This window comes from Cydia fagiglandana, chromosome 16 (genome assembly GCF_963556715.1).
Source record: "Cydia fagiglandana chromosome 16, ilCydFagi1.1, whole genome shotgun sequence".
Lineage (NCBI taxonomy): Eukaryota > Metazoa > Arthropoda > Insecta > Lepidoptera > Tortricidae > Cydia > Cydia fagiglandana.
Genome location: NC_085947.1, coordinates 16,594,768 through 16,621,565, shown reverse-complemented (window position 1 = coordinate 16,621,565; position 26,798 = coordinate 16,594,768). Strand labels below are relative to the sequence as shown.

General features: G+C 40.3%; 1 protein-coding gene across 1 annotated transcript; it reads right to left on the bottom strand.

Moving 5' to 3' along the window:
• Positions 1-6,774: 6,774 nt before the first annotated feature.
• LOC134672121 (uncharacterized) lies at positions 6,775-26,142 on the bottom strand. Its single transcript, XM_063530034.1, has 9 exons — positions 25,990-26,142; positions 25,636-25,921; positions 17,148-17,349; positions 14,944-15,095; positions 11,518-11,597; positions 11,032-11,138; positions 9,779-10,054; positions 8,578-8,731; positions 6,775-8,246 (listed from the first exon to the last, which is right to left on the bottom strand). Exons 1-9 carry the CDS (start codon positions 26,050-26,052, stop codon positions 7,722-7,724), a joined length of 1,845 nt encoding a protein of 614 aa, XP_063386104.1. The 5' UTR covers positions 26,053-26,142; the 3' UTR covers positions 6,775-7,721.
• Between the last annotated feature and the right edge of the window lie 656 nt (positions 26,143-26,798).

The following is a 26,798-nucleotide window of genomic DNA, read 5'->3' as shown; positions in this document are numbered from 1 at the left end:
AAAGTCTGACCAATAGGTCAAATGTACTAATAAGATATTCTAGGTGTATTTGCAACGTAATTATTTCTTATACGGAGACCTTTAGGTCGTCGATTTTATGTCGATTTAGCTACAAATTTTAGGTAAATGTTACTTCAAATAGATACCAAATTGCGACCATATAGTTAAAATCACTTGTAAAGTACTATCAATACCATAAGGTTGTGCCGCCATTTTCTTTCATTATAACGAGATGCTAAATATGAAATTGCATAATTTAAGTTGTTATATCTTGAATGGTGCCATCGCACGGTACTTCATTGTGATAATATTCAAAATAAAACAATATTTTTGATCGAGTCAATACACTCACACACACAAATATTCAATTACAACACTCAATTACAAGCAAATATATGCATTTTGATTTTATAAAATGTTGAAAACTTAAATATTTCAAAAGCCCATCGATATTTTTTATGTTCGATAGTTTTGTATGTTCTTCATCTGCGTAATCGGCCTAAATTATTTTACATGACTTAGTGGCCGCCATTATCATTGCACAACTTAAAGTTGTTTTCTTGTTAGACATTTTGTTTCTGAGTGAAAAGAATATATAAGCGTAATGTTTGTGTCTCTTTTTCTCTTCATCGCGTCTCATCTAAATATTGCCTCGCAGAGTAATTATATGGATAAAAATATGTCACCATCACGTCTAAAGGTGGTAAATATTACCAAATTAGTACATTTCAACTACGCGGCAGGTCGTGGCGACGTCGAATCCACGTCGGAAACATGACCTAGTGTTGACCTAATGGTTGTAATCACTAATTTACCGTCAATAAATACGTCGCCGGCACGTGCGTTTTTTCCCCATTTATGTCGACTCGACGTGCCGACGACGTCGATTCGACGTGCCTCATTTTGGTCCCCTAAATTGTGCCACCTAGAATAGGTGCCTTTTTCGGAATATTGACCAAAAATGTTTGCTGGGAATAGTTTCATTCCACAGCGAAATACAGGTGCATTGGCGTAACATCCGGAAAAGGAGATTCGCAAATATCTAAACTAGAATTACCTTATACTTAGGCAGCGCTTACGCCCCCATCAATTGACTTATAAACTTTTATTGCGACGAGGTACAATCTAAACTGATCACAATCGCCTCTTTTTTACCAATTAACCTCAGCAGAGCAATAATTCCAAAACATTATATTCGTTAGTTTAAAATTTAACAATCAATTCAACCAAAAATCATCTCCTTACAACTAAACCATTAGTAATAAGATGACCAGGCCTATAACCGCGAAAATAGAAGTTCGCAAAATGCGGGCATTTTTCTCTGTCACTCTAATTACGCTTTCATTGGAGAAAAGAGAAAGATTCCAGCAATTTGCGAATTTCGATTTTCGCGGTAGCCCCTCAGTAGCAGAGAACGAGCAACGACAGCATAAATAAAATTGGTCCAACCAATACTAATGACCCTAAACTACACTACAGCATATTAAGCTACCTACGTATAAGATCAGAAATATTTTGACTACACGCTCCCAAAACAAACCCAATGTTTGTCGAAAAACTACCTTATTACTGCATAAATAAAGTACATTTTTGTAAGTGCTCAATGAGTAAGCATTTTTGAAAACTTGCTCCTTTCCAATCTGCAACAAAATGGCCGTTGACTCTGACGTCATTTCTACTTAACCAATGATTAAGAAAACTCGTATGTAGCGAAAAGCGCCTTGCTGACAGTGAATGTGTTTATGAATTATGGAAACTATCAATGCATATATTTACCTATCTGAAATCAGATAATATACTATTGTGATAGGCCATTTTGTTGCATCTGGCCACACATCTCCACTCAATAGAAGTCGTCAAAATCAACAAAAGCTTATAATAACAAGTTATTAGATAAATTATCACAAGTAGCGCAAACCAAGCCGTATACATCGAGTAAAGCCTTACAGCATTTAGTTACTGGAGACGTCATGGCTGTCATTTTCTGTACGAAACAGTCTGCCGATTTTTGCGAGGGAGGGGACGTCAAATGTATTGCTATTTCTACATATATTGTACGTAACGTGTAAATAGCCATGTCAGTCCATACAAAAGTTTGCACAATTGTGCAAGTTTTTCGGCAGAGGGGTTAGTTCTTAAAGACGACTCCAGGGCCCAGTTTTATAAAGTTACAAGTTACAGGTTACAAGAGTACAGGCTACAGGCACCTGTAATGCACTGTGAACGGCTACAGGTGTTTTATAAATACACATAAATAATTACAGTTGTAAAGAACCACGGTCAATCTCGATTACATGTGAAATCTACAGGTGTGAAGGACATCACTATTTAAAAAAAAACGTGTCATAGATACTCGGTTCTCTACTAAATTATGTGTTTTTGTTTGCTGTAAAATATTGATTACTGGAAAAATGGCCAGAAATGAAGGAAAAATCGAGTGGTTGAGAGCGGCGTTCCATGCCAAGGATATGCTTTTTGGGCCGTTTTCAGATTCAGATTAAGTTAGATTTAATGAAATATTTACGTAATAAGCAAATAACATGTAAATAAGTACTCTTTCACATTCTTACATTAAAATGTATCGTTTCGGTAGCGGCTCAAAGATAAACACGGTGTGTATCGAAAATTATGAATAGTACACTTTACCATAATGTGAATGCACTATACTTAAATAAAGAGACGAATGCTAATAAATCAACGACAAATATCGGCAATAATCCCTTTCCATTTCCTAGTAGATAAAATAAAACGAATCGTCAATAAAATCAATATCAAACATATTGTCACTTTAAATCCTATTTACTATATATTTCAGATACATTAACAAAAACTGATAAGGTGCAAGGAAAAGTATGCATGCCCTGGCACAATCGTTGGCGTTGGTGCTTAACAATAAAGAGTAAAGTTTAAAATCTCTCAGAAAACGAGTCTACAAGTAACTGCTGTTGTGCTGTTACAGGACTCAAGACGTATGTAAGTTTTTGTTACAAGTGTACCAATCTACACTTGTAATTTACAATATTTTTATAAAACGCTTGTTCGATTATGAGTTTAAAACTATAAAACTCCCGTATTTTCGTCTATGGTTGAGCTACAGGCACTTGTACCTGTAACCTGTAAAATTGTAACACAGTACTTTTATAAAACGCAAATTGTAAAAAACGGAGCAAGTGTTGCCAGTAAACGCCTGTAAACTTGTAACTTGTAACTTTATAAAACTGGGCCCAGTTATTAAATATACATATAAGCGTCACGCACAGCGAGTGCCGCGAAGCACTCGTTGTATCACAAGACCAGGCGGTCTTCTATATTTCAATTTAATAAAAAACATTATGTTGCTTTTTCTTCTAGTTCCATTAAACTTTTCCGTTGAAAATTTTTAAACAGAACACATGGCTTTTGTATGATATTTTTCCCATTATAAGACCTCCATATAAAAAATTGTAAAATTTACATCATCCAATTACTTTAATATAAGTAAAATTACATCATAAAGAGTATCAAAATGTTCTAGTCTTGCCCTCAGTCTAATCAGACCGGATTATTCCCACTATTTAGCACCAACTTGTTACCAGTGGTAACTGAAAAAAAAATCCCAGTAGTTACCAACTAAGTTTGGTTCGGTTTGGTGGTAACTGGGAATTTTTTTCCGCAGTTACCACCGGTAAAAGGTGGGAAAAAATACCAAGAGTTACCACTGGTAACAACTTTGTGGTAACTAGTGGGGATAACCCCTTACGCCTGATATTTCCTTATCTACATAACATTGACTGCAAAAGCATGTCAAGCCAACATCCGAATAACTCTACAAATACAATATCACTACACTTGTCACTAAAACCACGAAAACGCGCACAAATTTGGTTGAAATTTTATTTTAGAAGATAATTTTTAATACTCTTTTTTTGTTTTTTTTTTATTAGACCAAACCTATTATATAACAAAATACAAGCTAATAATTTAAGTGATTTTGTATGTAAAATCACTAATAGTAGGAGCATTCCATGAAATTGTCTACTGTTTGTCCCGTACAAACGCGATTTTCTGAAGATTTGCAGATATGAGAGATTCCTTTTCTATGACAAATGGTCAAAAATATACACAGAAAAATAATCGCCTGCTTTAAATGCCGAAAAAAAAGTCGCAACACAGGAAATGAAAGGCGTTTGTACGGGGCAGCCCGTGGAATGCTCCAGTATTAGCTTGTATTTTATTATGCAATATGGTTTGATTAAGCAATATTAAGCTTTATGTCACATTAAATAAAGTATGATTTGACGTTTTTTCGCGGTTCTTTACTATTTGGCATCGATTTACCCCAATGTTGTAGTCAATCATATTTATTTCATCTACCAATTCAAGCATGTAAAAAATATACGATACAGGGTGATTCATGAGACGTGAGCAGGACTAATCCTACACACTCAGTAACTGATAATTGATCGATCACCGTAGTATTTAGGTGAAACAACCACACTTTTTCCTATTTTTTAACTTTTTGGTGAGGGCAAATTTAATTCTCTACAATCTTGGTCATCCTACAAAACCTAATTAATAAACATAAAACCTCTTTTACCGTAATGACAGCATTTTGATTACGAAGAAAATGAACTGTCAAACTTGGTGAGATACGAGTTTTCAAAAGTAACCAGACCGTGATGACAGTGATGACATTCAATTTGACACAGAATATCGGTAGTTTGGTATTCTAATTTTAGGGTGACCATGTATCGTAAATAAATTAATAACTTTTTTTTCAACACGACTACAAAATTAATGTTAAACTCACTAAAAGGCTTGCTACACGGTCGCCGACAAGCCTTCTAACCGTCTGACCTTGGTCAGTTTTGGTCAAATTTTGTTGATAACAACTGTCTACACGGTCCGGGACCGGCCAAGGCCACGCGGTCTGGGGGCTTGTCGGCGACCGTGTAGCAAGCCTTTAATACTGACACGAAACAGTTGCTTATAATTTACGAAATGCGCAGTGTTAGTCCTGCTCACGTCTCCTGAATCACCCTGTAGATATAAATTATTATTCTTTCATTCCTGTTAAACAATATGATTGACTGCTACATTCCTTACATCCATAAATTCGATTCTCCTCATTAACCTTGACTAAGACAATTACGTTCTTAACCCTTTAAACACCCACGACATTTAATATTGTCGCAACCCGTAGTGCCCAGTGATAAAAACACTGGGCACTACGGCTATAATATATTTTTAAGTGGAGTTATAGCGTTTAAGGGTTAAGACTTTAATTGTCAAGTAATAGTATTATGCTGTACTAATATTGCCACATTTTTGACAAATTCTCTCTCTTCTTTATTTCTAAATTAATACATCCTTCACAATACCTACCAAACCAGTTTGTCAACCTAATTTGGCATTGCTAATAGAGTATCTCTTTCAATTATTGAAACAGCTTTTTCAACCATTGCGAAAATAGGAACTGAGGGAAGATTTAAAGCTAAATAAGAGTCTGTGGACTCAGTTAATTCGTTAAGATATGAGAGTTCAGCTAAAGCCCACTTGCACCATCCCACTAACCCGGGGTTAAGCGGTTAAACCGTTAACCCAATGCCAAATTGTACCGGTAACCATGGTAACTCCAGGTTTAGCCGGTTAACCCCGGGTGGGCATTATGGTGCAAGTGGGCCTAATGGAAGAAGAAGCTTGTTTCTATTATTGAAGAGTTGAGAATGTGAACCCAAATCTTATGATTCACACTTTGAACACCTCGCCTATCGTATACGGCGCCACAGAAGAAATAATACCCGTCCAGAAAGGACACTTCCTACAAACCCGAAGTTTGACAGCGGTTCAGGGTCGAATCATGCTATTCCTTTTTATGTGGTACGAATCATGCTATTCTACTCTATATGGTACTATCCCTTTCGGCTATTTAGGGTTGTCAAAATTCAAGTGATTATCTTATGGACGGCGCCTCCTCCTACCCCGGCGCCCCCGCACCGCGCAGACGAGGACTCATTTAAGCGCGAGGTCTATAATCATTTTCTTTGTAGCCTAAATGCCTAGTTAGGTTGACTTACACAATACCTATTGTAAATTTAGCTATTACTTTCCTAAGCATTGATCCTTATTCGCTCCTTAGACTTATTGAACACATGCCCATTGATATTTTCACGTGGTTAAAATGGGTGGGTGTTAAATTTACATCTCTAGTAAGTTGTATAAGTAAATAAGCAATGCCACATTTTATTTCTTTGGATCCATTTTCAAATGTATTTAAGTTCTCGAAGTTTATGTATACTAAGTTATACAATAATAACTGATAATATCAAATAAGACTATAGTCAGCAGCAGAAGTAACAAGAGAGGTGTCTAAAAGGATCTGAATACAACTCAGAAAAGTCAAGTTAAAATCTCTCAACGCTACTGCTATGGCCAAACCCTTACTACCTTCGTTATTTGGACCAAAATATTAAGTAATAGGCCGCGGACTGGACCAGCGCGTCGAATGAAGGCCATTCATACATTGCGCTCGACCAAATACAGTGTGTTTTCTGTAACAGGAGCAATAAATTAAACTGTAGGCTGTACTCCTCAAACTGACCAACATTTGTTCAGCAACTTTTGAAAATAACTCATGTTTTGATTTTTATTACACTTTAAAGTTTATTCTGAGACGCTATGTATTGCAAATTTTGCTATGTTAAAAGCGTGACAAGTAAAATCAAACACACTGATGTCAGCGTACATTGAAGGCAATATTTGTTTTGTATGAAAAAGAGGAAGTAAAGGATTCATAATTTTTAAAAGTTGCTGAACAAATGTTGGTCTGTTTGAGGAGTACAGCCTTTAGTTTAATTTATTGCTCCTGTTACAGGAAGCACCCTGTATATGGACGACCTTGATTCGCCGCTCGCCACGCCGCTTGCGTTCAATCCGCGGCTTTAGGAATCCTTAATTACGATAAAGCAGCCTTATTCTACGATTATTAATATTTTAAGCCTAACTGGCCGCGTTTATTCTAAACTCAAGTAGCTGCCCGAACAGTCGTTATATAAACGAAGGCACGCTTTAATAAGCAATAGCAACCCTTATATCCTTAGTATAAGATTTACGATTGTTCAGCATACCGTCAGACTAATACCAACACCGTTTGACTCTAAAATGAGATCACTCTAATACTTCCACCTCGTAATTCTAACAGTAAAAGTGTTAAAAAATATCACGTACCTGAGCCAGCGTACCTGAGACATACTAGCTTTGTCTGGCTACATTTTAACCCTGAATCAATATATACACTGTACAAAATCTTCATTGCTAAAGATAGTTGACCAATAAACTACATTTTTCATCTACATACACTTCATTCAACAGACACTTGTCATTGTCTTTCTTTAGGATGACAAAAATAAATAATTTTAAACGGAAATCATAATTAATATAATTTTATAACAGGTAGCATAACATAAGGATACCTTGACTATAATATCTGGTGTTATAGACGAAAAATCCGTTTATAAATAAGTGTCAAAAGATACTGCGGTGTATAATGGATTACTTGTCTTTATCCACGTGAAAAATTAAGTGTCACTTTTTAACACTATGCGATTAAAAGAGGCAGACACTCACTGTCATTATCACGCTGTCACGCAGACAAATAGGACCATCACACTGCAGTGTCATGATTTCTTATAATTGTCATACAAGATATTGTAAGTGTTGATTCAGGGCTAACAAATCAGTCTTCAAGCGAGATTAGTGCTCGGCGACATGGCGATGTAATGGTGCTCTATGGGCGCCGGCGGGCAGATCGGAGACATCGGCATATAGTCGCACTCACTCATCTCATGTTTTAGACGAATCTTATTTATATGCTCACTGCGCAATATCAAGTCTATGATCTCTTGAGGCAAGGTGAGCGAGGATATAGAGTCATCGTTGAATTCTAAGGATAAATCTGCATCGAAATCATCAAATTGATCAGGTTCGAGACATTCGACTGATTTTGAGCAGCGAGCGGTGGTAACATGCTCCGTTTCATCCAAAAACTCACAGCTTTTGGTCTCACCGACTTTGGACAAGGTCCCCGGGGCGATTTTTAAGTTTTTCATCTTCCGGCTGACTTTGAAGTTTTTGAAGATGTCCCGGGTGGGGGTGAAGTCGAACTTCTTCTTCTTGGTTTCGACGTCTTTGTTTTCTTTGGCGGTTTCTGATTTTGGCGACATGATGCGGGAGTCGCTCTTGAGCCGTTTCCGGAATACGCTGAAGGCCTAAAATAAATGTGTGTTTTTGTTTATGCCTGAGGTTTGAGGTTCAATGGCAGTTGTTTTGTTTTCGAATTTAAAACCCTTAGTTACACAATAAAAGTTCAAAATAGATTGTGGAATATGTACACAAATTTGTACGCGGGGTCTTTGCAGGATAAGACGAAAACTAGCGAAACCTATATAAAAAGGATATCTTAGAAATTCTTCTCCTAAAAGGACTAGAAAAGTGTTGTTTTCATTATGTTAAAATTGAATTACTACGAAAAATCACATATCAATTGTGATACTCCGATGCTCTTTGGGGATCAATAGGTGAATTTAATAGGGCACTGACCTGACGGGTCCCTTTGGGCAGGGTCTTGGTCTTGGAGTCGGAGGAGGTGGAGCTGACGCTGCAGCAGCGCGGCAGCGAGCCCAGCGAGCTGTGCCGCGTCACGGCGTCCCCGGTGTTGATGCGAGAGTTCCAGGATTCTCCCAGCTTCATTGTGCTGCAAAATAAACAATGTTACAACTTTAGCTTGTTGGCTGTGTGGCGATGGTACTTGGGGAAGTACAGGTGGAACCGTGAGCGGCCTTAGGAAACTAAGATCCCTCATACACACTCACCCAAACGGTAACCTCGGCGGCAGCGGCGGCGGGTATTTCTTCCCAGTCCTCCTCATCGTCGCGTACACACACTCCGCCACCGACTCGTACGTGGGTTCCTCCAGCCTCAACACCCGTTCCACACTAGTCTCACAACACAAGTGACCTTAAGAAGCTATAGATCCCTCACACACTCACCCAACACTCGTTCCACACTAGTCTCACAAATGACTTTATGAAGATATAGACCCCTCACACTCACCCGAACGGCAACCTCGGCGGCAGCGGCGGCGGGTATTTCTTCCCAGTCCTCCTCATCGTCGCGTACACACACTCCGCCACCGACTCGTACGTGGGCTCCTCCAGCCTCAACACCCGTTCCACACTAGTCTCACAAGTGACTTTATGAAGCTATAGATCCCTCACACACTCACCCAAACGGCAACCTCGGCGGCAACGGCGGCGGGTATTTCTTCCCAGTCCTCCTCATCGTCGCGTACACACACTCCGCCACCGACTCGTACGTGGGCTCCTCCAGCCTCAACACCCGTTCCACACTAGTCTCACAAGTGACTTTATGAAGCTATAGATCCCTCACACACTCACCCAAACGGCAACCTCGGCGGCAACGGCGGCGGGTATTTCTTCCCAGTCCTCCTCATCGTCGCGTACACACACTCCGCCACCGACTCGTACGTGGGCTCCTCCAGCCTCAACACCCGTTCCACACTAGTCTCACAAGTGACTTTATGAAGCTATAGATCCCTCACACACTCACCCAAACGGCAACCTCGGCGGCAACGGCGGCGGGTATTTCTTCCCAGTCCTCCTCATCGTCGCGTACACACACTCCGCCACCGACTCGTACGTGGGCTCCTCCAGCCTCAACACCCGTTCCACACTAGTCTCACAAGTGACTTTATGAAGCTATAGATCCCTCACACACTCACCCAAACGGCAACCTCGGCGGCAACGGCGGCGGGTATTTCTTCCCAGTCCTCCTCATCGTCGCGTACACACACTCGGCCACCGACTCATACGTGGGCTCCTCCAGCCTCAACACCCGTTCCACACTAGTCTCACACTGCACACTGCACTTGTCACTAGTCCCGGCGGGGTGGTCGACGGTGTCCCGCGACATGGCGGTGTAGAGCTGGTCGGGGGGGTCGGGGATCTCCTCGTAGATGCCGGACGCCACGGAGAGGAGGGAGCGCCGGTCGGACATGCTGAAAAGGTAATAAATTGGATTTAAAGAAATATTTATAAGTAACTTCCAACCGGTCGAAGTCCTTGTGGACGTCCTAGATATCGCCAGGGCCGTCTTAAACTATTCTGGGACCCCTGGGCACACAAGAATTTGGGGCCTAAGCAACATTTTTCTATTATGATCTTCTATTTATTATGGGTAATCAAATATACTGTTACTGTCTGTCTTTCGGGGCCCCCTGAGGATGGAGGCCCTAGTCACTGGCCCCACGTGCCCTTATGGTAAAGACGATAAGGGTATCGCTGTACGAAGTGCAAAAAGCTACATTAACTGCCAAAGGAAGCCACAGCAGCCCACATTTACAATTTTAAATTTACTTTCGTGCATTCCAATAAGGTTTACGATGGCGCATTATATTGGGCGTCGCGTTCAAATAACTAAAAAGAAGCGCCGTTCGCCAGTATTTGGTAATACAGAAGTTTCACTTAGGATTGTTGCGTCAATACAGAAAATTAGCACTCTTCGGAATACATCGGAGATTTTTTTTTTGAAGATTTTACAGAAAAAACACAATATTTAGTACCTTAATCTAATGTTTCACCAAACTGCGAGACAGTGGAACAGTATGCCGTCGCCTTAGATCAACGGTCGGTAACCCGCGGCCCGCGAACCTCTCGCTTGCGGCCCGCGAGCCTTTCTGGCTATTTTGTATGTAATATTGACTAATGACAATGTCTGATGAAGTCATAAATATTAACAAAGTGCGGCCCGTGTCCACTTCGTTAACTGCTATGTGGCCCTTGGCTGCTAAAAGGTTGCCGACCGTTGCCTTAGATGACGATTTGGCTTATAAGGCCCACTTGCACCATTCTACTAACCCGGGGAGATCCGGTTAAACCTGGAGTTACCATGGTTACCAGTACAATTTGACACTGGGTTAACGGTTAAACCGCTTAACCCCTGGTTATTGGAATGGTGCAAGTGGGCCTTAGTTACCTGTCGTCCTTGGCGTCGGCCGCCAGCCGCGACACGCGCCGCGGCGCCGGCGACGGCAGGTGCCCGGCGGCTACACAACGCGATAACTGCACCTGGGCGGGCGTCTCCTGCACACACCACACATTATGTTCCATAAATCAGCTAAATGTTGATACTGGGAAATTATTTATTGATTGGAAACGGTCTAGTCTGATTGAAAATGGTTTAAATTACATTGAACATTTAAATTATTTCATTGAAGTAAGGTGAACGTGGCAAAGACATATAGCCAGTAAACTAAAGTTAATTATAACCTTAGCATAAGTTATATCACCAAAAGGAAGAGCGGCGCCTCCCAACACAGGCATTTTTGCTTGCCGGGTGGCTCCATCACTTTACATTATAAACAAAGTGTCTTATGCAAAGGACATCATGTTAAACTAGAAATATTTAAACTGATCTCTTAATATGGCTACACTATAGATAGCTGATATAAGTTAGGATTACCTTCATCATGACGAGGTCAGTGTCGTCGAGCGCCACCTCCGCCGGTCCGCTAGTAGACCAGCTGCTGCGTCGAGTGTCCTCTGTACACACATCGAAATTATTTATTAGTATGTTACACAATTGTGACATGATAAGGAGTTATTCCATCGAGTAGTTCAGACTTTAGACCGCGAAGCTTGTCAACTCTCTCTATAGGACAAACCTCTTACAAAGGTGTAGAGAAATTTAAATATCTTGGGTGTATCGTCACAGACAGCAATCGGCAGGGAAGAGGAGATCCAAACCCGAATTCAGAACGCTCTCCGGTGCACAGCTGCTCTTCACAAAGTGTTGGTGTCCAGGCTAATGACCAGAAAGACGAAACTCCGTATATACAAAACTATAATCAGACCGATCTTGATGTACGGATGCGAAGCCTGGACCCTAACACAAAGAGAGGAATACGCACTGCTGGTGGCGGAACGCAGGATCTACCGGAAGATACTGGGACCCACTCGCGGAGAAGATGGCTCGTGGAGGATACGCAGGAACCAGGAAATCGAAGATCTAGTGGCCGAGCCCAATATAGTAGGAGAAACGAAAGCCTCAAGACTCCGATGGCTCGGGCACGTGGTCCGTATGGGTGAAGATCGAGCGGTTTGGAGAGCGTACTCGGGCCGTCCGGAGGGTCGACGACCGGTTGGGCGTCCTAGGTATCGCTGGTGCGATGAGGTCCTGAAAGATCTGAACGAGCTCGGTGCCGTCGATTGGACAGAAACGGCGCTAGACAGAGAAGCATGGCGTTCCTTAGCGTCAGAGGCCAAGATCCACTTCGGGTCGCTGCGCCACGGCAGTAAGTACCTACACGGAGAAAAAAATATTTTACAATATTACCAGATTGTATAGTAGTTATGATTCTGGTGTAGGAAAACAGATTTCAGCCATGTTTAATAGACTCGTATTTTGGACAATATTAGAATATTCTAGTTAAAATATTCTAGTACACTAAAACTCTGATATCGTTTTGGTAACAAACTAATAGTAACAGAGTAAAATATGCATTTAGCATACAACACTTTACAATAATTGCGATGTTTACAATATTTATTAATTCGGTTCACTATCATCTAGTTTAACACACCAATAATAAAAGTGTGTATTACAAAATCTTTGTTTAAGGTCCACCTTAAGTAATTCATTTATAGGTACTAGATTTTCTCGTACCTGTTAGCGGATTTTTAATACCCATTACTTACTCGAAATTTCTTGATTACTATGAATATTTTTACTCATAACTAGATACGTTCTCTGTTGTCTAACATACTCTTTTTAATGATAACAATAAAGAGTGGTTCCAGCAACAATAAAAATTGTTGGCATTACAATATTATTGCACACTAAACAAAATATTATTTGCCTGTAACGAAAAACTGTTCGGTCCACGACATGAGCTAACTGCGGCCCCCCGCACCCCTGCGCCGCCGCACGCAGCGCCTAGAACATTCTGTCATTTTCACCGAAGTCCGGACAGAGTTCATTTCAAGTGTCACCAATAATAAATGAATCAGGTTGCATTCCTGTTTAGATCACCGGTTTTAGCAAAAAAAAGTGTCTGTGTGTAGTGAACAAGTGCGGACGAAGCGAATTGCGGTTTAATTGAAAATTTATACATATGTTGCTAATAGTGATAAGGTTATATTGGAGTGTTCTGTTTGTGTGTTGTGTTTGCTACCAAAATGATCTCTGTGTTAAATTTATGTTATGTACTACTAAAAATAAAACGAATTTAAAAAGAAAAGTTTGTTTTTACTTTACTCATAGTAATTATTAGGATTGAGATTTTTCTGTTTATGTTTCAGGCCACCACACCTATACCACAAACATCATTATTGCGGACTAAGCCAATGTAGGTACTTACTGCCGAGTTAAACAGAATAATGTTAAACACCTTAGGTAAGTCTTCGTCGCAACAAAAGCATGTTAAAGCGAAGACTCACCTAAGATATTTAACCTAACTCTGTTTCACTCGACAGTATATTACAATTTCAGTCCGCAATAATGATTTACTAAACACAAATATAAAACCCGTTAAACTCTACAATATATATAGTAAACAGAACATACTGTTTATTTCATGCCACAACAATTATATTTAATACAAACATAAATCTGGTATTCTCCAATACTGCATATAGTAAACAGAAATTGTTGATTATTTCAGTCCGCAGTAATGATATTGAAAACAAATGAAAAATCTGATAAACTCTACCCTGTCCTATAATGATGGCTACAGATAGGTTTTGTATACTACACAAAATTTATTTTCTACGATACTAGGTAAGTGGGTCATAGGAACTAGAAATGATGTTGTAAAGAACTAGAATTTTCTGTTAATGTGTAAAAAAAAGTCTAGTTGTCACATATAATACAATAAAATCAAGTTAAATTTACAATATTCTGGTAAAGAACACTAGATTTTTTTCTCCGTGTATGCTACGCAATTATCCCAAAAAATGCCTTACATAATTTGGAAAAGAGCTAATAGGTACTCTTCAAACAGCTGGATCAATTTTAATCAATCATAGCTAAGAAATTCAGCAAGGAAACTCGCTTTCACGTAAAAAAACCCGAATCGCAATTGGTCCATCCGCGTTTGTGAGCTATGATACCACAGACGGATATTGGCGGCAAACGTATAACACCTCTCTGCATCGAGGATTATAAACTGTAGACGTTCGGAGCCGTAAATCTGAGCTAAAACCAAATATTATTAAAGACTATTTACCCCATCACACAACACAACATCATCGAGGGCGCAGGCCGGGGTGCAGGCAGACAGAAAAGAAGATGGCGGAACGACTTGAACGCATTTTATCCGGATTGGCGGGAAAGTACAAATGATAGGGTTGAATGGAGGAAAGGAGGGGAGGCCTTTGCCCAACAGTGGGACACTAAACTAGGCTTAAGCGGGCCACACACACCTGCCGCAGGGGCAATACCGGTCGCACGGCGGTCGGAGCAATTTTAGGCAGTTTTCTACACACTAGCCTGCCACTCAGTGTGTAAGTGATAGTCCCGCTGAGCGCACGTCGACGAGAATGGCTCCTTTTTATCCCACATGTGGGGCCGGCCTTTATATACATCTATTATCCGTGTCCAAATTTCACGTTCTTTATTCATTGTGACAAGTGACCTCCGTTTGGTTCGGTAGTCGCCAATGAACTGACTGGAATTGCCCCAATCGTACTACACATGTAACAACCTAGCAGGGCGGCGGTAGATACAATCTAGGGAGCTAGGAAGGTCTTGCGCCCCTGCCGCCCTGCTGCAGGCCCAATCTAAATATTGCCCCTGCTTCTCTACACACATCACAATTAAGGAGGCAATTAAGGGTCCAATTCCAATATTGCCCCTGCGGCAGGTGTGTGAGTAAAAAAAACTATTTACCCAAGTCTCCGTCAGAAGTAGCCCGCAGGTCACCCTCGCTCCTACTCAGCCGTTTGTTCTTCGCTCGGCCTGTGGAGTCTCTGTTAAGTGCTGCCGCTATTTCTGCAGCCAGCGGGCTCGACAGCGTCAGCGAACCTCCATTATGGAAACCGCTGGAATATTTAAAAATTTAGTGGATTTGGGTTATAGTGAAAAGTGAGTTGTGCCGAAACCAATACGCAGTGGGATTTAATACATGCTCTGATTCAACTGGACTTATGAAAGCCACTCAACTTACAGCACTTTTACCCCGACATTTTAAATTTTTGATATAGGTACATTTGGTATGCACCTATGAAATCGCGAAGGTGGGAGTTAAGATTGATCTGATTTCTTAAGATTGACAGGGAACCTCACTCATTGGTTGGAATAAGGGCCAGTTGCACCAACCACATTTGACAGACTGATCAACGTCAGCCGGCGCGCCCCGGCGCCTTACTATGAAACTTTCCATACATAAAAATTTAGCGAACTCTTTTACGATACGAACAGTTTGGTGCAACCGACCCTAACTCAGTAGCGTGGGCGGTTGCAGGAAGCGAGCGCACGCGCGCGGGTGCCAGTGTAGGTAATAGCTCCTCTACACGATGGGCCAGCGCTGGCCACTCCAAGGGACGCAGCCATGCGATAGAATGATGTAGCAATATCACTTGCACCCTCTAACGCATAAATGCGTCCCTTGGAGTGGCCGGCGCTGGCCCATCGTGTAGAGCCATAAAATCCGTCTCACCCAGCCACCCGCGCCGTGCAACCACGCTAGAGTCTGTTCGGAAAGAGAAGAGCCATGGAATGTATTGGGCCACATATCAAAATCAAATCAAAATAAAAAAAATTAAAAATAATATTGTATGGTTATGGGTGGGGTTTATGGTGGTGATGTGAAAGCATATGAACGTGAATGAGAAATGACAAGCATTCCGTTATGAATTTGCTACTAAATTCTACTGAATAAAAAGCAGGTAAAGTGAAGATGGATCAAACTCAACGAATCAATTGTGATTTTTAGAAAAATGATTAAGAACACGCGCGAGAAATACCAATAACCCTACTTTGTATAATTGTTAATGAAAACCAGTTACTTTTAAAAATATTACATATTATTTACCAAAACCACATTTCGGAGAAAGCGGACAACATAATGGCAAACAAACTGACAAGTTTGAAGTCAAATACACAATTGCAGGAAAATATATTATAGAATTCCCAGAAGTTGTTTACCTCCATACTAGCACGATACTAGGAAAAGGAATTATCTATTACACCAATCGTTTGCGGTAGCACTGTTTGTTATATTGTACATTGTACCTACATGCAAGTGTGATGAAAGGGTATTTTACATATCACCACCTTCAACTCAACCATCTACAAGTGCAATGCAAACCCAAACCTACAGGCCAAACCACACCAGAGCGGCTACCGCGAAAACCGAAATTCGCAAATTGCGGGGATCTTTCTCTTTTACTCCAACGAAGGTGTACTTAATTAGAGTGACAGAGAAAAATCCCCGCGATTTGCGAACTTCGATTTTCGCGGTTATAGCCCTGATGCGTAGTGCAGTTGATCCGCTACCCGTTACGTACAGTCGCCATCAGATATATCGGAGCGGCCAAGGTGTTCACAATATCTGAACAAGCACTCTAAAGCCTTGACAATAGAGGCGTGCTCAGATATTTGTGAGCACCTTGGCCGCTCCGATATATCTGATGGCGACTGTACACATGTCGGTTGTAATGTTTGGAACTTAGAGCATTTAGTAACTGGAGACGCCTTGGCTGTCATTTTCTGTACAAAACAGTCTGCCGATTTCTGCGGGGAAGGGGTATACGTCAAATGTATGGCTATTTCTACATGATTTGTACGTAACGTACAAATAGTCATGTCAGATAAACGTCAGTCCATACAAAAGTTAGCACAACTATGCAAGGTTTTCGGCAGAGGGGTAAGCTCCTAAAGGCGCCTCCGCTTATTAAATGCTCTAAGGTTTTAAATTACATGTGTAAGCTGTCAAATGACTTCTAATTTAACAACATCAAAAAGCGTGGCAAGTTTTCTCTGAACATTACATTACAACCGAGGTGTGCAACTGTGCACACTCATCTACCTACACTGGACCCACCGTGCTTGCATTAAACATCTGTTACTGGTGCACAAGAAAAACCACAAACCTATTAACTCCGACAACAATCCTATTATCATCACACGTCACATCGTTAACACATGTCCACGGTATGAGCGTAGGTATGGCGTGAGAGCGGGCGATGGCGACGCCGTCGGCGGTGATGGTGAGCTGCCCGTCGCCGCAGAGCAACAGCTTGCGGGACAGCGGGCTGCTCATGATGGTCACTGAGAATGAGTCGCGGGTGGAGCCTGGAATGATGACGGTAGGGTTTCTGATTTCTCGAGTTTCGAGAATTCTCGAGATGTCTCGAGTCTCGATTGATGAGGGTTGACGATTGAGGGCAGTTTTGACGGTGGATATTAAACGTCTTGTGTGGCGCGAGTATTTTTTTTAAATAGCTCCGTGGGCGTTCACATTCCGGCATACGAGAAGTTAACAAGCAATGATGATAAACGCGCAAGTTTTGGCGTAGATGGCGCTGCAATCGTTTCAAAAATATATATGTTGTTACTCCGAAGTTGGAACCATCAGAGACTATAATGTGATCTCTGGTTGTTGTGTTTCATAGACACACAACTAAACTGCAAAACGTAATTCAAGACCAAAAAAGTAAAACAATGTTGCCATTACCATAATTTGTTTGTAAAATACTTAATTGCTTTTGATAAATAATCACGCTAAGATAAATTAATTATTTATTCGTAATTTTACTCCTACCATTTAAAAAAGTACTTATATTTATTTATTTTTACATAAATACAACCCCGACCCGGGTATGTCCTTAAACTACGTCACCAAGACCACCGGTGGACGGGCAGCAGCGTCCCTCAAATTCGGTGTACTCGACTGCGATCGCCAACCCGCCTGCCAAGCGTGGCGATTTTGGCATTCACCTCTCGTAAGGGGGAGGCCTATGTTCAGCAGTGGACGTCTTATGGCTGAGATGATGATGATGATGATGACATAAATACAAGACGCGCTAGTAAAAAATGGCAACCTCGTTTACTTTTTTTGGTCTTGAATTACGTTTTGCAGTATAGCAAAAAATACATTTCCTTCCTTCTATACTCCATTTGATGAGAGGAACAATTGAAAAAGGAAGATGAAGAGAAATTATTATGAATAAATTAATGAAGAATAAATAGTAAACTTTAAAAAAAGTGTCAATAGTTTAAATCTTATCAAAACTGCCCCCAATAATAAACATTCAGCGTAATGAAATGATTCACAATGGTAAATGATTGCCTTAATGAATGGAATGCATAATGCATATGTCAACTGCATAACATGGTTAATGGAAACTGTGAGTCAGGGGTCGTTAGTTAACTGGACACCTGTCTCGTTCAATTAAGACTGCATCGACCGTCCAGTGGCGCCCTGATTGGGGGAATTGTGTTTTCTAATAGACCAATTAATTTCTGTGTAAATCAGTATATTACTATTGTTGTCCTACTGATTCCAACTTTTGGTTTTTGTCGCATAGTTTTATTTTGCTTTATCAAATAAACAGCAAATGGTGGCCACATTTTTCCGTTTAGGTGCCAAAGTCAAAAGTAGGGATCAGGAAGTTACGTAGGATTTATCACGAATGATCACGATGGAGGAGGGGTCAGAGAAGATACGACGTGTAATTTTTTTTCAAAGCGGGAAAGGCAAAAACACCAATGTTACTCAAACATTTAACTAGATCAAATAATCCATTATATAAAAAACATTCATTGCACCAACTCTAAAACATTAATAATAAAAGCTTGCTTGCTTGCCGTCTAATGGTACCCCCATCATAATTATCACGTGATCTTGTGGTTGCGTTAAAAATCACCAAATATCACCAAAGGGGGCTTACATTTTGGCCAAATATGATCACATGATTTCTGAACGACCCCTTATGAGGAAACTAGGATGTCAAGTGCTAATGTTTGACAGTCAATTAAAAAGTAAAGCACCATACAGTGCCATCTATTAAATATATTTTAAAGTAATTGATGTATTTTGATATTCAAATTTAATAGCACATTATTGACATCAATAGATATTTATACAAATATAATGCACATTGCAGTCATGACCTACATTGGATGTTATTTTATTAAACACAGGCAATTATGCTAACAATGCTAAAATAGATTAGTCAAGCAAATGAGATGGCACGTGTGATAATATGAAGACTCGGCAGAATTCCTTAAATACTGTAGGCACAAATAAATAGAAAACCGGGCAAGTGCGAGTCGGACTCGCGCACGAAGGGTTCCGTACCATAATGCAAAAAAAAAAAAAACGGTCACCCATCCAAGTACTGACCACTCCCGACGTTGCTTAACTTTGGTCAAAAATCACGTTTGTTGTATGGGAGCCCCATTTAAATCTTTATTTTATTCTTATTATATCGCGATATTATAGCCGAAATTCGGGAGAGCACATGTGCTTGCGTACCTGACATATCCAGACTGGTTTTGCTGAAGTACCCTCATATTTCAATACACTACATGCCTTTCCCTCGGGATAGTTCACTAAAACTATGTTTCACTAATCACTGATAGTTCACTAACACTAAGTTTCACTGTTTATTGGTAGTTCACTAACACTATTCAATTGTCTGTTACAAGGTCCTTACACTCTATCATATATATTTATACTAAATCTAACTGGGTATTATCGTCTACAAGTCTTAGTTTGAATCTTCAGTCTGTTCATAATCAGACTCTGACAGACTCTCATAGGAATCTATGGCTAATCTCTTGGCTTCCATGTTTTGTGGTGATGAAGGTGATCTTACTCGTTTGTTGGTTGGCGGTACGCGTTCTTGGCTCTGATTAAACGTATAATCCTGAGGCCCAGAAATCCCTATGATATCAGCCCACTGTGAGGCCGGTGGAGTAGCATTTAGTTTTACATTAATATCCTCATCGTCATCACTATCTTCACATGTTTTACTCGCCTCTGTGTCATGTATAATTTCAGGACCAGTATTTTCTGATGTATTCTGGCGGGTATCTCTCGCCTCTCCCCCATGACCTTGTATCTGATTAATATGTCTTTTCATCAGCTTCCCGTTCCATCTTATTATATACCTACAAATGCCTTGTCTCTTCTCTATGACTCCTTTCAACCAGCGTGGTCCTGAACTGTAATTCCGGAAATACACCGTCTGTCCCATTTGAAATGAACGAACTTCAGTGTTTTCATTCTCGTCACATACTTGCGTTTCCTCTTGGTTCTTGAATATGAGGGGATTAAGGTGGTCAAACTTTGTCCTGAAACGCCTACAATTTAAAAGTTCCGCCGGTGACTTGTCATTAGTACTATTGGGTGTAGTACGCAACCCATACAATATTGTAGGTAATTTTATGTTCCATGGAAGTGTGGACTGTTTCTTTAATTTATTCTTAACCGTCTGAACCGTTCTCTCGGCCTGTCCATTCGACGCTGGATGGTACGGTGGTGTCAAGACTTGTCTTATTCCATTTGTACATAAGAATTCTTTAAACTGATCTGAAATAAAGCTTCTGCCATTATCACTGACCAAGGTGTCTGGTAAACCTTGTTCTGCAAATATGTCCCTTAAAACATTTATTAGCGTTCCTGAGCTCATATCTGGAACGATCTTTACTTCAGGCCATTTTGAATAAGCATCAATCAGGATGAGAAACGTTTTCCCTTGAAATGGCCCTGCATAATCAATATGCAATCTTGACCACGCCTTCTCCGGCCTTATCCACTTATGGCTCACTTGTGCCGGCATATTTCTGTTTTCAGCACAAGTTTCGCATTTATTTACCAAACTTTCAATTTGTTTGTCTATAGCTGGCCACCAAAAATAACTTCGTGCTATGGCTTTTGTTATCACTATCCCGTCATGATTTGAGTGTAACTCTTGTAGGATATATGGCCGCATTTTGTCCGGTATAATCACCCGATTACCCCACAGAATGCAATTTTTATATTCTGAAATTTCGTTACGTTTCTGCCAGTACACCTTATATTCCGCATCCACTTTGCTAGGCCACCCGTTTCGAATCCAGTATAATACCTTGCTTAGTGTCTTGTCTTTAGTTGTAAGTTTCGCCACTTCACTGGCTGACAGTTCCAGGTCTGATGGAGTTTCTTCTATGAGGAGGACTCCTAAGTATTCTTCTTCAGACGATTGATCACGGGACGGCCATCTGCTTAAAGCATCAGCGTTTCCTAACTTTTTACCTTCCACATATTGTATGGAGTAATCATAGGAGTTCAATAGTAAAGCCCAGCGGAGCATTCTTGGAGATATAACATTAGGGATGGGCTTTTTCGGTTCAAACAATCCCAGCAACGGTTTATGATCGGTTCTGATCGTAATCTTCCGGCCACTAATAAACTGGTGGAATTTCTTAAGACCAAATACTATAGCTGCTGCCTCTTTGTCTATCTGACCATAATTCCTCTCATGAACGTTCATGGTCCTTGAAGCAAACATTACCGGTCTGACAGATCCATCTTCCATCACATGTTCCAGAACAGCGCCCAAGCCAAATTGTGACGCATCACATGACATAATTATCTCTTTATTCACATCGTAATGGACTAGAGTGTCAGTACTCGACAACATCTTGCGCAACTTTTCAAATGCCTTCTGATGCTGCATATTCCACTGCCATTTCACATCTTTATTTAACAACTTATACAGCGGTTCAGCAATATTAGCTTTGTGTGGTAAAAACCGATCATAAAAATTAAGCAATCCTAAGAATGCCTGGAGCTCTTTTACATTACTTGGGGCCGGTGTACTCTCAATTGCATGTATTTTATCTTCACAAGGATGTATACCACATTCATCAATGAGGAATCCTAAAAATTTCACACTTCTTACTGCAAAATTACACTTTTCCTTGTTTACCCTTAGCCCAGCTTCTTGTAATTTCTCTAAGACCATTTCTAACCTGGAGTTATGCTCAGCAACATTTGTGCCACTTACAACGATATCATCCAGTAATACAGCTATCCCTCTTATTCCTGTAAGCAAGGAAGACATTAGTCTTTGGAAGATGCCTGGGCACGCTTTGACCCCAAAAGCTAAACGTTTCATTTTATAAAGGCCTTTTGGTGTATTTATTGTTAATAGCTGTGCTGTTGCCTCGTCTACACTAACTTGAGTATATGCCCTTTCTAAATCAATTTTACTGAAAATTGTGCCACCTTGTATGGCTGTGAAAGCCTCATCTAGAGTTGGCAGAGGGTATGTATCCGTGTCGGTTACCATATTTACTGTAGACCTATAGTCACCACAGAGCCTTACATTACCATTCGGTTTCAGAACTGGTACTATCGGGGTAGCCCACTCAGAGTGTGCAATTGGCTCCAAAACTCCTTCCTCTACCAGTCTATCTATTTCCTTTATTACTCTTTCTCTCAAAGCAAATGGAATGGGTCTACTTTTCAAAAACTTAGGCACTGCTCCTTCTCTCGGTGTAATCTTGACTAATGGGCCTTTATACTTTCCCAAACCTTCCTGGAAAACATCACTATATTTCTGTAGGAGCCCTTTAATTTCCTCGCTGTTTATTTTCAGATGCATTACTCCTTGAACCCGTATTCCGAATGGTTGAAACCAATTCCGCCCTAAGAGGCTGGGTCCATTACCTCTGGCTATATAGATCATAAGGTCATTTTGTAACCCCTTAAACGAAGCTCGCACTTTAGTTTTTCCTAATATCTTCAATTGGTTTTCTGTCCATGTAATTAATGCAATATCATCTTTCTGTAACACAGGTACTTTTCCCTTCCAAATGAGTCTGGCTGTCACTTCAGAAATTAGAGTAAACGCACATCCCGTGTCAACTTCCATGTCAATAATAGAATCATCAATTGACACCTTTACCATATAAGGGTCAACTTTATTTTCTCTCACGTTGTTCACATTTGCATACAACCCATTACAATTTGATTTATGTCCACCATCCTGTTTATTCTTGCTAAGACACACTGCCTCAATGTGCCCCGTTCTGCCACATGCATTTCATTTACTCCAACGGAATCTGCACTCCCCTCTATGCTGCCTACCACACCTGTAGCATGGTTTATTCTGTTTATCAATCTTTTTGTTAGTGATCTTGTTTACTTCCATGGGTTCATCGACCTCCACATTTGGTTTAGATGGTCCTGGCACTACAATAATACTGGAATCAAATGTGGCACTCTCATGTGAAAATGCTATCTCAGTTGCTTGAGTAAATGTCAGCTTCTCACACTGTAACAGTTTCCTTTGAACCTCTTTGCTCCTAATACCACAGACCAGCCGATCACGTAAAGTTCGGTCCAAGTCAGTAAAATTGCAATGAATACTCATTTTCCTTAAATTTGCCACATAATCTCTAATCTTCTCCCCCTCTTCTTGATTTCTTGAGTGAAATTTAAAAGATTCTACAATCTCATTAGGTGTGGGGTGGAAATGAGCCTTTAAAAATTCCAAAATTTGTTTATAGGTTATGTTCTCTATACTAGTTGGAGATGACAAAGAAACTATTAAATCAAATAGTTGAGAGCCACATACCGCCAACAAATTCGCCTTTTTCTTATCTGCATCCACAATATCATTTGCACTTAAACAGAATTCAAACCTTGTGATGTAGTTTTCCCAGCACCCATGACCCATATCAAATTCACCAAATTTAATACCCATTTTTCGCACTTTGCACTCACAACTTCACAAAAACTCACTAACACAGCCTAATACACGCTTTTACTACCGATTTGTCTCGTCGCCACTATTATATCGCGATATTATAGCCGAAATTCGGGAGAGCACATGTGCTTGCGTACCTGACATATCCAGACTGGTTTTGCTGAAGTACCCTCATATTTCAATACACTACAATTCTGTTTTTAGTATTTGTTGTTATAGCGGCAACAGAAATACATCATCTGTGAAAATTTCAACTGTGTAGCTATCACGGTTCGTGAGATACAGCCTGGTGACAGACGGACAGACGGACGGACGGACAGCGAAGTCTTAGTAATAGGGTCCCGTTTTACCCTTTGGGTACGGAACCCTAAAAAATAAAATTTGCATCCTGGTTACTTCGAAGAGTGAAAATTTGCAAGTCTGTCTCTAACATTGGTGGGCCGTCCAAATATATATAACTCAATTTCAGCTGGCCGTAATTTTATGAACTCTGACAACTCATTCTCCACATAAGATTAGCAAAATTAGCTCCTGTTAGCCCAAGGTTGTTGTCTGTGATATGCTATGGTCTTTAACACATGCATTGCCACCCAGCCAAACAAGACATCCGCGCCAGGCCACAACAATTTCGTCATGTAAAGCAGTAGTACCATGATCTCGACTATCAGTTCGTCCGGCCTGGGAACGAAATCATAAAATATCCAATAGTCGGGTTTTCGGCACTGAATGTGTTAATTGCATTTTCAGTGATAGACAGAGCAAAAATTATTTTATAATTGGAATAGCCCTCTAGATCTGGAAAGTTGGTTGTTTGCAAACACAGACTACTGTGGTAAATGTATAATAAATTCTCATTGATTTAAGTCAGGATTAAAAACAACACATCATTTGCCACATTTAAATTGTGATTCATAAATTCATGTTTCTAAGTACTTACAGATTTTTGTAATTTCACTCATCATATAAGCAATATTACTCACAGCATTATCTAACATTCCAAGTATATGCATGAGTGTTGCAAATATTGCAATTGACCCGCATATGTATACTAGTTTAACAACAAAAAATGTTTACATAAACATGTGCCACCAATACTAAATGGACATGAACACAGCACACTGCTGTCAGCAAAAACAATTGACTCCCATCAACTAGCACAATAAAATTATTGATAAATAAATCAGGTTATTGGAACAATAAAATGTAGTCCAATGTTCAGTTTGGACACAGTTTGGACTTTCCCTGTCATAATGATTTTTTGATGTTGGCGGTAGGTCTTCTGCTGTGTTGAAAGACTCAGATTGATATGAAAATAGGCGTTTATGAAAACAACTGTCATCTAACACTTTCCTTGAAGGCCTACTAGCTCTTGAAGGTCTAGAGTGAAACCAAAATTAAAGATCTTAGGAAGAAGGTTGGCATTGGCAATCATTTTGTACTTTAAGGTGCTTTAGGTAAAATGTTAGCCTATAAAAGTACTTCTAACGTCACGACATAGGCCCTTGACTCACAACACTTGAACAATGGTGATGGCAAATAGTCATCAATTGTACATTTGTATGGTAATGTTTTTAAATGCTTGGAATTAGCATACAATCTAATGACGTTGGTAGGTTTTAGGGCCATGCACATTCTATGGAGTGCTTGGTGATTTGTAGATTTGCAATTTGAATTCTAACAAAAAATATTTTTGTGAATGTTAGTAAACAAATTTCAGTTTCACAATAATAACTCACAGTACTCACACATACATATTTAGCGTAAAGTATGTTTGTAATTTCAGCAAAAATGTTTTCAAATACGCGCTACAACATCTTGACGACTCGAAATGAACTTTGACCAGCATAAAAATAAACAATGAAGGTAGAGTACTCACCCAGTAATTGTTTGCCGTCTAAGAGGGCTCTGATCTTGTCCATCCAGAGCTGGGCATCCTGCAGGGTCTGTGTCGCGAGCAGGATGCGCGGTTTGTGCGGCTCCTGCACCGAAAACACGGCAAAAGCGAACGGGCGACTACGGGACTTCGCCCGCCGTACCACGCTGTCTGGAGGCAAGTCCACCGCCCCAGCCGACGCCCCCGCCTCGCTGCAGTACACCGCCAGCGACCCGCCGCCCGCACACGTCGGGCTCGGCCTCAATATGCACCATTGCCTCTTCCACGTCTAACAAATAATACACAAATCAATGTCACACCAATGTTTTCATCACATGCGAACTGACTGAAACTTACCTTAAAAGGATTTAGGCCGAGATTCGACTTAAAGGGATATTTGACATCTAGGAAACCCGACATATCTTACGTTATTTAAACAATAAATATGCTGAATACCATTTCTTAATTAAATAAACACGAGGTACCCGATTCAAACTATTGTTTACACAAAGCCATAGACAAAATATTTATGCGCGCAGTCACAGAATAAATAATAGTACTACCGTACAGAAAGGAAGCTTCCTACAAAACCGAAGTTTGACAGCGGTTCAGGGTCGAATCATACTATCCCTTTCTAATATATGGCACTATCCCTTTCGGCTATTTAGGGTTGTCAAAATTTAAGTGATTATCTTATCTGTGGTCGTGCACGCAAAAGGAAGTCAAGTGGTGCCAACCCTAAAAATTGCTCGGAGCAATGCTGAGCCGAGCGGAGCCGAGTTAGGCCGAAGCATGGACATTAAACATAACTGGATGGCGGACATTGGCCAAAAAGTGTGTCCACATGAGATAGTCAAGGTGGGCCGTTGTATCTCTTTCTAATTAGGGTGACCATACGTCTTATGTATGTGGGATATTAGGATAACATTTAAATATATAGTTTGACCAGGATTTTTTCTTAATCGTGCATAGTTATATTAGTAATAGAAATCATACTGTCTTTTCGCCTAAAAAGGGATGGATATAGTTTTTTCTCTTCTGTAAAACGCTTCACACAACCTTAGGTACTTAATTTAGTTGTTCTAAATGGTGTGTTCACATTACGGCACCTATGCAATTAAAACTGCACGAGGCCATGCGCTTGGCGAGGAAGAGAACCCTATGGA

Bases quoted from the DNA above. Each gene is read 5' to 3' on its own strand.
- LOC134672121 (XM_063530034.1), bottom strand. From the start codon at position 26,052: ATGTCGGGTTTCCTAGATGTCAAATATCCCTTTAAGTCGAATCTCGGC. The intron at 11,598-14,943 runs GTAAATAGTTTT...ATGTGTGTACAG, and splicing joins TACTTCTGACGGAGACTTGG to AGGACACTCGACGCAGCAGC. The intron at 8,732-9,778 runs GTGAGTGTGTGA...TTTATTTTGCAG, and splicing joins CCGCCGAGGTTGCCGTTTGG to CACAATGAAGCTGGGAGAAT.